This window comes from Propithecus coquereli, unplaced genomic scaffold (genome assembly GCF_000956105.1).
Source record: "Propithecus coquereli isolate 6110/MARCELLA unplaced genomic scaffold, Pcoq_1.0 Scaffold292, whole genome shotgun sequence".
Taxonomy (NCBI): Eukaryota; Metazoa; Chordata; class Mammalia; order Primates; family Indriidae; genus Propithecus; species Propithecus coquereli.
This window is the reverse complement of record NW_012148530.1, coordinates 1,652,743-1,665,829: the sequence shown is the minus strand read 5'-3', so window position 1 is coordinate 1,665,829 and position 13,087 is coordinate 1,652,743. Positions and strand designations below refer to the sequence as shown.

Sequence of the window (13,087 nt, the reverse complement as noted above, 5' to 3'; positions counted from 1 at the left end):
ATTGAGGTAGGGGCCAGATCAGATTCCAATTTGTTTGCTTTTTACCTTAATTAAATGGGTATATTGAAATTCTATTTGAAATATTTCTATTCTCATTATAATATTGGATGAAGAAATGAGTCTGGGCTCCTGGCAAAGGAGTGAGGGAAGAAAATAGCTCTTTTCTGCAGAGGGAGCCCTCTCTTATTTTAGTCCCATCCTCTTTATTCTGTGCACTATTCCTAAAGAAAACAATTATTCAGTGTGCTGGCCAGCATATCTAAATCACAATCTAAGTCATGGTTAAGCCACTCTTCTCAACAAAACGAGAGAGCTGCATATAAATATTGATTCTAAAATTAAGTAAGTTGTGGGTATGGTTTTTAGTTTAAAACATACAATATCAAATTAAAAAAAAAAAAAAAAACCTCTGGCATAGACAGAAGGCAGTCTCATATCTTTATTCTGAGAGTTCTGTGTGTCCTCTGTGGTTTATCTGGTCTGATCAGCCCCCAGCTGTCCCTATTGTGACACCGCTGTTCCAGCTGGGCCTTTCTCAACCAACCATTTATTCCACTCTATTAATCCCATTTCAGGGAATACCCATATTATATATGGTGTGATGATTTCTCCTTTCTCTTCTAATCAGATTTCCTAGAGTGTCAAGTTGTTTTTTTAATTTTAAGAAAAGGAGTTCTATTGTGTTTTATTTATTTTAGCTCTTCATGTCCCCTCAATATTTGCAATATAAGTACCAAGTGGAGGCCTTTTTTTTGGTTCTTTTTTGTTTGTTTGTTTGTTTTTTTGACTCTTGATAACTACCAAACATGGTAGGAATTAGTCTTGAGCATCTGTGGGGTATTTCCGTTTCCATCTGAAATGCCATTGTGTGTGATTTTTTTTTAAAGGACAAAAGTAAAGTTTCAGATATTTAAATGTTTCTATTATATTTGTTTATACTTGTTCTTGTATGGTTGGTTTGGGAAATGAGTTTGTGTTTTGAATAGGTAGCCAGTGGGTTCTAGTATGAGAAAGTCTAATTGATTTTCTAAGATTCTGGTTATGAAAAGATACCAATGCTAGATTGTTATATATGAATAATAAAAGAGAAATATTAGTTTATTACTCACTGAGTAGTTCCTCTTTGCTAGACAATGGGTCTTCAGTTCTCACAGTGGTCTTTAGTTCCCACAGTTGGGTATTATTATCCCCATCGGTGTGGTTGATTAGTTTGTCCAGTCACATGGCTAGGAATTGGTGGGGCTGGAATTTAAATTCAAGTGAGTCACACACCAAGACCCAGGTACTCCTAATCACTGTGTGCTCTCTCTCTCTCAGCGTTGATGTAATGTGGGTTTAGTAATAGAGTTGTTTGTTTTTTAATATTTAGGTTTTCTTCATGTCTTTAAAAAAAAAAAATCATTCTGCCTCCATTAAACCCATGACAACAATGTGTAACTGCACCAGCCAGTTTTCAATCCCTAAGTGAGGCAGACGCTCCTTGGTTTGTCAGAGATTTATACTGTGTTCAACACACTTCTATGTTGAGCACCTTCTGAGCTTCAGGACCTTTATCATTAAGATAACTTTAGCAGTAAAGCAACTTTGTCACAAATTTTTTATGGATTAATATTTAATGATTAATTTATATTATAATATAAACATACTGAAACTCTAGTATTTAAGATGATGTTACTACTTTAAGAATAAATTTTACATAGAAGACAGGATGTAATTCAGGCTGGGCGCGGTGGCTCATGCCTGTAATCCTAGCACTCTGGGAGGCCGAGGCAGGAGGATCACTTGAACTCCCGAGTTCGAGACCAGCCTGAGGAAGAGTGAGACCTCGTCTCTATTAAAAATAGAAAAATTAGCCGGGCATCATGGCTTGAGCCTGTAGTCCCAGCTACTCGGAGGCTGAGGCAGGAGAATCGCTTGAGCCCAGGAGTTTGAGGTTGCTGTGAGCTAGGCTGACGCCACGGCACTCTACTCAGGGCAACAGGGTGAGACTATGTCTCAAAAATAAAAAAAATCAGAGGGGATGTAGTTCAATATTTAAATTTGAGATTTTCATTTGATTTTGAAGTTGAACCAGTATTTTGTGTTTCCAAGTAGTAATAACATTTGTAAATGATTACTGTTTAATAGGATTTGATGTAATGCCATCTACTATTAATGTATACAAATACTATGAATATCTACTATTAACTTCAGATTTAATATTTTTGCAGGTGGAGTAGTATTAAATGGTGAAGGAACAGCTCCAAATACTCAGGAATTTTTGGCAAATAAAGGTAAATAATAATTTTAATTGGTTATTGATTAATGTAACTTGGTATTTTTTTGAGAGAGGAAATCTTCTTAGAGGCAAATAGTAGTTATATTTGAAATTTCAAACTTGAATTAAAATGGTATTTAATCTAATAGTCACAAATCTCCACAAATACCATTTATATAACATTCCATGAATTTTTGTTCATCTGAAATTAGTAAAATCTAGTTCACTTTGGCACTTGATTTTGTTTTCTTTTTTATTTGGGTAATTTGAGACATTTTGTCAATTGAGATAACATTATTTGACCTAACTTAATTGAGTTTGGTGCCTGAGGAATTAGTAAGTAACATTTTGTGGTTTAGGTTTTTTATTCCATTTAAAATACCTTTTTCATTTCACTTGTATTATTCAGTGTTCTTGAATTATTTGTGATTAAATAGCATTATAAGATGATCTAACCTTTTAATTCTAAAAAGTCTATGACTTGATCATAGTAAGTTTAATAGTGACAAAATAGAAGAGTATACCTTATAAAACAAACTTTTATTTCTAGACTTCTGCTCCAAATGTCCTGAAATGTGTCAGTATAAGTTTTTTTCCCTTCCTCCTAGGTTTAACATCCATTAAAAAGGATATGACCGACATAAGTCATGGTTATGAAGATCTTGGCCTCTTACTCAAGGACAAAATAGCAGAACTGAATTCTAAACTCTCCAAATTGCAAAAAGCTCAGGAAGAATCAAGTGCAATGATGCAGTGGTTACAGAAAATGAACAAAACTGCAACAAAATGGCATGAGAAACCCACACCTACAGATACTGAAGCTGTGAAGGCTCAAGTTGAGCAGAATAAGGTATATTCTGCGGGAGAACCTACTGAAGACATGAAAGAAAACAGATTAGCATTCAAAACTGAGCCTTTGTGGTCAGGAGCTTTGTTCTGTTTTCTAGCTCTATAACCTTCAGCACAAAATCTGACAGTTTCGTTTAACGTGCCTTTCTGTAGAGATTGATGATAATAGTCACTTTTTTTGTTGTTTTTGCACACCCACATTATGAAGATGAGAAAACTGTTAGGTATAAGCAACTTTTACACCTTTAAATCAGTTGAAGTCTGGGATATTAACCAGCCAACTATTGGAAAAGATTTATTTAAGGGCTAAATATATTAAGGATCTGTTCTGGCTAATGTAAAATAGGGTAGCTAATGCCATCCCTTTCTTTAATAGGTGACATTTCTTTCTATAGCTGTCAAGGTTGGGAGAATGGTTTTACATGGTGGCAATGATGACAAAAATTTCTATAAGTAACCTGTAATTGCACCCTTATGCATTGTCCAAAAAAGTGCTTATTCATGCTAGTAGATTCTCAAATGCTAGCAGCCTTTATCAAGGCTGATTTTTTTTTATTAATTACAATCTTGATGCCATCTTGCATTTTTCCAAAGTGGTTGATTTGAAAATATGAAATTCTTCCTCAGTAATGGGGATGAAAGTCATTATCTCCGTAGGTCTAGTGCTCCTCTGTGGGATTTCTTTGTCACACAGTTGAAGACCGGCTGAGAAGAGGAAAGGAAAATAACTGGTGAATCCAGGTCCTCACCAGCTTCATCATTTAGCAGTGGATTTTTTCCTCTTTTGGTCATGCTAGAGAAAAAAAATGCTCTATCATAATTGTGTTTTTGTCTTTTGCTGTTGGCACACTTTAATGTCGTTACTTTTTTTTTTTTTTCCCTTGTTAGTCATTCGAGGCTGAACTGAAGCAAAATGTAAACAAAGTACAGGAGTTGAAAGACACATTAACAGAACTATTGGAGGAGAACCCAGATACTCCCGAGGCCTCCAAATGGAAACAGATGTTGACAGAAATAGGTATGTTGTATTACTTAACATGAAAGTCCATGAACAGAAGCTCATTCACTTTTCATTTGTGTCACAGTCTTTATCAGAAAACATCCACAGCCTCACATATTTTTGGATTTGCGTTAATGTTTCAGAATCTATTTTTTCCGTGTTTAAAAGTGTCATTTCAAATTATATTGTGCAGAGAATTGGCATAGCTTATGTTTATATGTATCTTATCTTATGTTTTATATACTTACGTTTTATATCTTATCTTGTGTTTTTCTTGGTAAACACAGTAACTAAATTTATTTTTCTGAAGAAGGTAGATACTAGATACTAGCTGTGCATTGAGTAGCATTGTATTCATTAATCATTATTGACTTTTTTACTAGTTTTATGGTACTTTATGCTTTATTATCTTTTTAAAGTTTTATTATCTTTTCAAATATTCCTTTCATTTACTTGTTTGGAAAAGGTAGGCTCCCTTCTTTGTGGAGTTATTCCTGGGACTGCTCCAGACCCATATTTTACTCTCTTCTCTCTCCCAATCAGTATTAAAAAGTAACCCATCACTGAAGACTAGTAGTTTTGATTCTTTATCTAGAATTATCCTCCCACCTTTATACTGTCCCTGTATAAACTGCTCCTCATAGTTACAGAATCTTCTTCATTAGCCCTATTGTCTTAAAATTTTTCATTATTATAATGATGTGGAAAATTAGTATAAGAGAAGGAAAATAATTTTCCCTACTTCATAGTATTGTTTGGACAACTCAATAAGTTAATATGTGTATAGCGCAGATGAATAATACCTGGCACATAGTAAGTGCTATTTAGGTGTACACTATGATTATAATAATTATTTTACTTTCCGTTGTTCCACTGTATTTATCTAAATATTGTCCTTCCTTTAGAGTCAGGTGTGCTGTGATAAATTTAGAAATCTGGAAGTATGTTTTAGTTTGAAAAATGTTACTCTAAGGGATATTAATGTTCAAATATTTAATCCAACTATAGAGACTCCTGTTGCATTGTAATTAATTTGGCCCTAATTGAGTGGCTCTCCCTTGGGATATCAGAATTACATGGGAAGAGTATTACCAAGACATTTTAAAATAGGGGTAGGAATGAGGAATGTGCATTTAAAAAAAGCTTCCTGATGAATTTGATATTTCTCCTTCCTGATTTATTGCTCTAATTGCATTATTTTGTTGTCGGATTGTGTTTGACTAGTACATGCCATATAGAATGATGTCGGTAGATAAGTAGATAAGGTGTCAGGGATTAGGTTCTATTAAAATCACCCCTTTAGTGTATTATGCTAAGTGAAAAAAAAAATCTCTGAAATCAACTAAGCATAACCATCAACGAATATTTATTGAGCAATTAATGTGTCTAAGTGCTGGACTAAGTGCTCTGATCAATAACCCTTGGCTGCAGGGAGTGTGCTGTCTTGAGGGTGGTGAGAGCAGGAAGACTTCCTAGCAGAGGGTAAGATCCATTGGAATTATGAAGGGAGGATAGGGTTGGGATATGTGAATAGGAGGTAGAGCATCTCAGGCATGGGACCTGTGTGAGCAAAAGCCTGTTTGAATGATAACGATGGGATCAGCAGGGCTGGATTAGAGGATTCATCTCAAAGTACAAACCCTCTAAGATCAGTAGACTAGGGCCATCGCTTCTCGCTTCTCGGCCTTTTGGCTAAGATCAAGTGTGCAGTAGATTAGGGCCAGATTGTAGGAGGTCCTGAAGGACCTGTAGGAGGTCAGGCAAAAGTCTTCAGATTTTATCGTCTAGGGTGTGAAGAGTTAGTTATTGAAGGATTTGAGCAGGGTAGTGATGTGTTTACAAGTGATCTTTCTTTGTAGGGAAACTATTTTAGAAACAAATGGTTAGCAGCTGAGAAACACTAATAGCAGAGAACCACTTAGCAAACTGGTAGTCTAGATGTGTAGTTCTCAAAGTGTGCTCCTGGAACCAGCAGCAAGATCATCAGCTGGGAACTGTTTAGAAATGCAGAACTTCAGACCCCGCTCCAGACCTATTGAATCAGAAACTCTGTGGGTGGGGCCCAGCAGTCTTGCTAATGATCCCTCCAGGTGATTCTAATGCAGCTCAAGTTTGAGAATTACTCACCTAGGCAAAACATGATGAGGTTAACTCATCACCTAGGGGTGTCATATTAAATTATCACATGTACCCAAAAAATATGTACATCTATTATGTATCAATAAAAAAAAATTTATAGAACAACACATATAATGAGGTCCAAAATGGAATTACAGCATAAGGAATGTAAAGGAGGGGCTTAAGGTTTTATGATCAAGAATATAGAGAGTTAGGAAACTCATGAAAGAACATTCTAAATTATTGCATCTCAGTGACATAAGAGAGATGATAACCTTTGAAAGAAACCTAAAAGTCAGAAAAATCCACCAGTTTTGAGAGAAATATAATAAGTTTTATTTTTTCTTGTTGAGTTTAAAGGATTGGTAACATATTCTACTGTAACTTTCCAGCAGCTGGTTGTTAATGTGTGAGTTGAATAGGAGAGAGTAATTGGGGCTAAATATACAAATTTGGGAGCCATTTACCTAGACCTGATAATTGAAGATTTGATATTAAAGAAAAGAATTAATGTTCACTGTTGTAGTAGATTAGTTATACTTAAATAAACAGACTCTGTAGGACTTCTAGAAGGAATGAGGGATCTCAGGATCCTGTTTGCTCTAAAGAATATTCCATATTCCACAGTTATCTTCTAAAATCAGATTCAGATTTGTTTTCCTTTTCTTATACCTCAGTTGACACACAACTACCAAATCTGTATCATTCAATGCAATTAATTCTCTTAGATTAGACCTTTATTTAACTAGGTAAGAAGAGTTATAAAAATGGAATGATAGCCCTTACATATCAATTTGAATAGTATCATATAGTCTTCATAGATATAGTCATGTAAAATGCATAAAAACCAAACACCAGTTTCATCCTTTTTCTTTTAGAGTCTAAATGGCAAGAACTCAATCAGTTAACAATTGATAGACAACAAAAACTGGAAGAATCCTCCAATAACCTAACCCAATTCCAGACTATAGAGGCCCAGTTAAAACAGTGGCTTGTGGAAAAAGAACTGATGGTCAGTGTTCTTGGGCCCTTGTCCATTGACCCAAATATGCTAAACACGCAAAGGCAGCAGGTGCAGGTGAGTATTACCTAATAACCTATCTCATGCACAACAACTTGACTTAACAAATGTTTTCATTATAAATACATTAGCTTTAGGCAGTGTGTGCTTTACCTGTTTTGAAGTATATTTGTAATGTTTCAGATGTCCATAAGGTACCATCCTGAGGTTATTGGGAAACGCTCATAGAACTAAAGCTATGAGGCATCCCAAAGTAGTCCCCTTGAGCCTGTGAGTAGGCCAAGTCCCCCAATTATTTCAGTCATATCGTGGGTGGTACAGATCCTGTTAAAAAGGGCCTTCTTTGAAGTATTAATGTGATTAAGTAATTTTTTTATGAGAAGCTAGTATATGCTCTTTACTGTTCAGAAATTACTCCTTTGATGTTTTATTCATTTTGACTGTGGTAGCAGATAATGAAACTTGTAAAACTCATGCAGTGGGGTCCTGAGGGGGAGAGAGACAGAATAAGAAGGGGACAAAGAATAAGGAAAGCAGAGGGGAACCCCGAAACCCAGTGCCTTAGCAGATGTTCATCTAATTACAAAGCAGAGAAATCCACAAGGGGGAAAAATATCATGAAATTTAAGTCAGGTGTAATAGCAAAAGCTCCATTGTGGTTTCAGTTAGTTTTTCTTATGTTAGAGTTCTGGCTTTAGAGCAGAAAGGCTAATTCTATAAGCTGAAAATACAAATAAGTCTTGGTAAGAGTCACATGTTCTAGTTCATATCCACAATCTGAAGAGAATGAAAACGAAAGATAAAAATAAATATCTGGGGAGAATTAATTGCCTCTCATCTTGGTAGTCTCCCAGAAATAGATGGATAGATAAAATATAGATAAAAATAGAAGATAAAAGATAGATAAAATATTACATACAAGAAATTTTGGGATCATTCATTTTATAATGAGAGTCACGTTGAGCCTATACATTCTGAGCACCATGATTTGTTGGCTAAAACCTTTATAATAAAGACCATAAGCATCATTAAATCTTATGTTAAAAAAACCTTTGTAAATCAATGCATCATGACTTGATATGTTCTAACACTATTATCACTGTGCATTTTCTTTAAAGTAAAATGCTACAGAGTAGTCCAAAAATCCTACAAAGAGAAAAAATTGAGTAGGAAAATACATATTTGGTGTTAGTGCAGTGTGAACTTGTCCAATAGCAGTGTTTTCCCTTTGTATATGAAAATTTGTACATGAATTTTTGTTCATTTTGCCCAAATTACCAAAAATATTTATTCTATTCTTTTTTCCCTTTAGCAGAATGTGATTAGTTTAGACAAGATATTATCTCTGCAAAGTGTGCTTTGGATTTGTTTAAGTTAGTTATACTGCCCTTTAAATAAAAACTAGGAAAGTGGTAACTTAAAAAACAAAAACTGGATAAATAATTCCCATTTCTGTCTGCTTGGACACTTAAAGCTATGTTTTCTATAACCAATTATACGATAATTTGTGTGTTTATCCTCATTACCTTAGATTCTGCTGCAAGAATTTGATACTCGGAAACCTCAATATGAGCAGCTAACAGCAGCTGGTCAGGGCATTTTGAGCAGACCTGGAGAAGACCCTTCTTTACATGGGATTGTGAAGGAGCAACTGGCAGCTGTGACCCAAAAGTGGGATAGCCTCACAGGACAATTGAGTGACAGATGTGCCTGGATTGACCAAGCCATTGTTAAAAGCACACAATATCAAAGCCTACTGAGAAGCCTTTCTGATAAACTGAATGACTTCGATAATAAACTCAGCAGCATTCTGGCCGTGGGCACGCACCCTGATGCTATGAACCAACAGTTGGAAACAGCCCAAAAAATGAAGCAGGAAATAGAGCAGGAAACGAAGCAGATAAAAGTGGCCCAGACGCTCTGTGAGGATTTGTCAGCACTGGTGAAAGAAGAGTACTTGAAAGCAGAACTTAGTAGACAATTGGAAGGCATTTTAAAATCATTTAAAGATATTGAACAAAAAGCAGGTTTGTCAACTTTTAGTACATGTATTTCCTGGTTAGAAATAGATATATATTGCCTATTTTCAAGCTGTTGCCAAGAATCCAGGACCGTAAAGAGACTCTGTCCCATTGAGAATATAAACGAAGCCGAGGCTGAACACAGGAGCACGAAAAGCAGTTCTGTGTTCAAAGGCACGCACAGTGTCAGGGCAATTCTATGCAGATAATAGAGAGAGGCTCTGTTGGCAAAATCCACTTATTGGAGGTGCATTAAAATTTCAGGTATCCCAAATCTTGTGGTGTGACGTAGTCTTAGGAAAAAACAAATGCATAGTTATTGAAAAGGCTTTGCATCATTTTATCATCCACTATTGCTTTGTCTATTCTGTCATAGAAAACTTGTCTAGAGAAATGTGTGAAAGAGAAGCATCTGACACTGTTTTCCTCCCTCACCTACTATGACCATAGTCCTGCGGCAGATGTCAGAGGCAGCAGTGATGAGTTATTGGGATTCAGAAAGGCCCGACAAAGAAAGGCACATTTTGTGTTTTTTTTTTTTTTGAGACAGTCTCACTCTTTTGCCCGGGCTAGAGTGAGTGCCGTGGCGTCAGCCTAACTCACAGCAACCTCAGACTCCTGGGCTCCAACGATCCTCTTGCCTCAGCCTCCCAAGTAGCTGGGACTACAGGCATGCGCCACCATGCCTGGCTAATTTCTCTATATATTTTTAGTTGTCCAATTAATTTCTTTCTATTTTTAGTAGAGACGGGGTCTCGCTCTTGCTCAGGCTGGTTTCGAACTCCTGAGCTCAAACAATCCGCCCGCCTCGGCCTCCCAGAGAGCTAGGATTACAGGCGTGAGCCACCGCGCCCGGCCGAAAGGCACATTTTGTAGCTGTTTGTTTTGTTTGAAAAGTAACACTAGTGTCTAGGTCATGTACCTAGTAAATATTCAGTTTATGTTTTTTGATTGATTGGATGTGTTTATTGATCACAGCAACCATTTCATACTTACTCCTTTATTTAACATGATATTGAAAATAAAAAATGATAGGTTATTATCATTATTATTCGTAATGTATGACCACTTTCACCTGATAGGCATTAAGCTAAGAACTTTTCATTTAATCCTCACAACAGCCACTGTTAATATTGCCAATTTACAGTTGGGGAAATGAGCCTTAGAGTTTTAGTCATTTGCCCAGGGTCTTCCAGCTCTGAAGAGGTGAAGCCAGGATACAAACTCATGCAGTTCTTGTATGCTACATTATGTGGCCTCCATGGTATGTAAAAGTCATAGAAGTGAAAAAGTCCTATTTGATAAGAGATGGATTATTTATCAACATAACCTGCGACTTTGTAGTTGTCACTTTCTCGTATTGGAGTGGAGAAGACATTAGCACAGCAGGCGACGTGTGGTGTGACTGCACCCTGCACCTCTATGCATTTTTACTTATTCCCACATTAGTCTTTGTTTTCCCCTCTCATCTGTTTCCTGCTTCTTGACTTGTCCCTTTTCTTTTTGTTGTGCCTGCCTCTTGCCTCTTTTTTCCCTTTGTCAATGACTTAAGCTCACTTATAGTTCCTGTAGTCGATGGTAAAAGCCCTTGCTTTTAGATAATTCCGTACATTCATTTAGAGATTTTTCTTTTGACTTTTCATAGATTAGATTAACATTTTGATGTAAAATGAACATGTCTGTAATTTCATTTTTAGAGAACCATGTCCAGCACCTTCAGTCAGCCTGTGCAAGCTCTCATCAATTTCAGCAAATGTCTAGAGATTTTCAGGCTTGGCTGGATACAAAGAAAGAAGAGCAAAACAAGTCTCATCCAATATCAGCCAAACTTGATGTCTTAGAGTCATTAATTAAAGATCAGAAAGACTTTAGTAAAACTCTGACTGCCCAGTCTAATATTTATGAAAAAACCATTGCAGAAGGTGAAAATCTGTTATTAAAAACACAAGGGTCTGAGAAGGCAGCCTTACAGTTACAGCTTAACACGATTAAAACCAACTGGGATGGATTTAATAAACAGGTGAAAGAAAGAGAAGACAAGTTAAAAGATTCATTGGAAAAAGCCCTCAAGTATAAAGAGCATGTGGAGACTCTCCGGCCGTGGATAGACAAATGTCAGAATGACCTGGAGGAAATAAAATTTTGCTTGGATCCTGCTGAAACTGAGAGTTCTATTGCCAAGTTAAAGTCTTTGCAGAAGGAAATGGACCAACACTTTGGTATGGTAGAATTACTAAACAACACAGCCAATAGCTTGCTCAGTGTCTGTGAGACAGACAAAGAGGTTGTTACAGATGAGAATAAATCACTGATCCAGAAGGTAGACATGGTCACTGAACAACTTCACAGTAAGAAATTCTCTCTGGAGAATATGGCTCAGAAGTTTAAGGAATTTCAGGAAGTTTCCAAAGAAGCTCAAAGGCAGCTTCAGTGTGCAAAGGAACAGCTGGACATCCATGATTCCCTAGGCCCCCAGGCTTACAGTAACAAAAATCTGACCATGTTGCAGACTCAGCAGAAATCACTGCAGACCTTGAAGCCTCAGGTAGAATTGGCCAAAAGACTTGCTCAGGACCTTGTGGTAGAAACCTCAGACTCAAAGGGAACCTCTGATATATTATTACAAGCAGAAACGTTAGCTCAAGAGCATAATGCAGTAAGTCAGCAGGTTGATGAAAAGTGTTCATTCTTAGAAACCAAGCTTCAAGGCATTGGGCATTTCCAGAATACCATCCGAGAAATGTTTTCTCAGTTTGCAGAGTTCGATGATGAACTGGATAGCATGGCTCCAGTAGGGAGAGACGTAGAAACATTGCAAAAGCAAAAGGAGTCTATAAAAGCCTTTCTGAAGAAACTAGAAGCCCTCATAGCAAGCAACGACAATGCCAATAAAACCTGCAAGATGATGCTAGCCACAGAAGAAACATCTCCTGACCTCATTGGAATCAAAAGGGACTTGGAGGCTTTAAGCAAACAATGCAACAAGTTACTGGACCGAGCCCAAGCCAGAGAAGAGCAGGTTGAAGGGACAATTGAGCGTCTTGAAGAATTCTACAGCAAATTGAAAGACTTTTCTACTCTGCTTCGGAAAGCTGAAGAACATGAAGAGTCACAAGGTCCCGTTGGTATGGAAACAGAGACAATTAATCAGCAGCTCAATGTCTTCAAGGTAGGTAGTTCTTCGTTTTTACCAAGTGTTTTTGTTGTAAAAGAAATTTCTAATTGTATAGGAAGGAGATTGCATATTTTGTAGATCCTTCTAATATGACACAGTATTTGAGCCTGAATGAGCAGATTGGGGAGGGGGGTAACATCCAGAGATGTGGAGCAGTTTCAGGCTACTGGGGGATTTCAGCCCTCATGGGATAAGACCTGAGATAACATCATGAGGTCAGAAGGATGCTTGATAAGGTTCCAGGCAAGCGCAAGCCTGAAACTGACATCACGGAGTCTGTGTCTGATGTCATTCACAACTGCCAGCTGTAGTGACCAGAGCTGTGCTTTGGACCCTGCTGCAGATGTTCTTCTCTCAGCATTTTTAAAATACATTGACTGCCACACAAAAAAAATCAGAAACTTTTCCTTGGGGCCACAGTGTTTTATTACGAAAATAGAACAAAAACTTCGAGTGTAATTTAAAGGAAAACATAAATAGAAAAATGAAACTTATTGACTTCTATTCATTTAATCCACGTTTTTAGAATTAAATTGTCAATTTTAATTATAACAATAAGAACGTCAACAAGTAAGATTTTATATATGCTTCATGTGGCCCCAGGGTCAAAACTAGAGTGAGTTAAATACAACTTTCATGGCAGTTA

General features: G+C 36.8%; 1 protein-coding gene across 1 annotated transcript in view; it reads left to right on the top strand.

The window, feature by feature from the left end:
* Positions 1–13,087, top strand: part of DST (dystonin) — a 374,223-nt gene that overhangs the window by 268,016 nt on the left and 93,120 nt on the right. The window contains exons 44-49 of the mRNA XM_012648708.1: positions 2,194–2,273; positions 2,866–3,107; positions 3,995–4,124; positions 7,103–7,302; positions 8,777–9,272; positions 10,964–12,435. Coding sequence (XP_012504162.1) covers positions 2,194–2,273; positions 2,866–3,107; positions 3,995–4,124; positions 7,103–7,302; positions 8,777–9,272; positions 10,964–12,435 — 2,620 coding nt within the window. The remainder of the gene's footprint in view (positions 1–2,193; positions 2,274–2,865; positions 3,108–3,994; positions 4,125–7,102; positions 7,303–8,776; positions 9,273–10,963; positions 12,436–13,087) is intronic.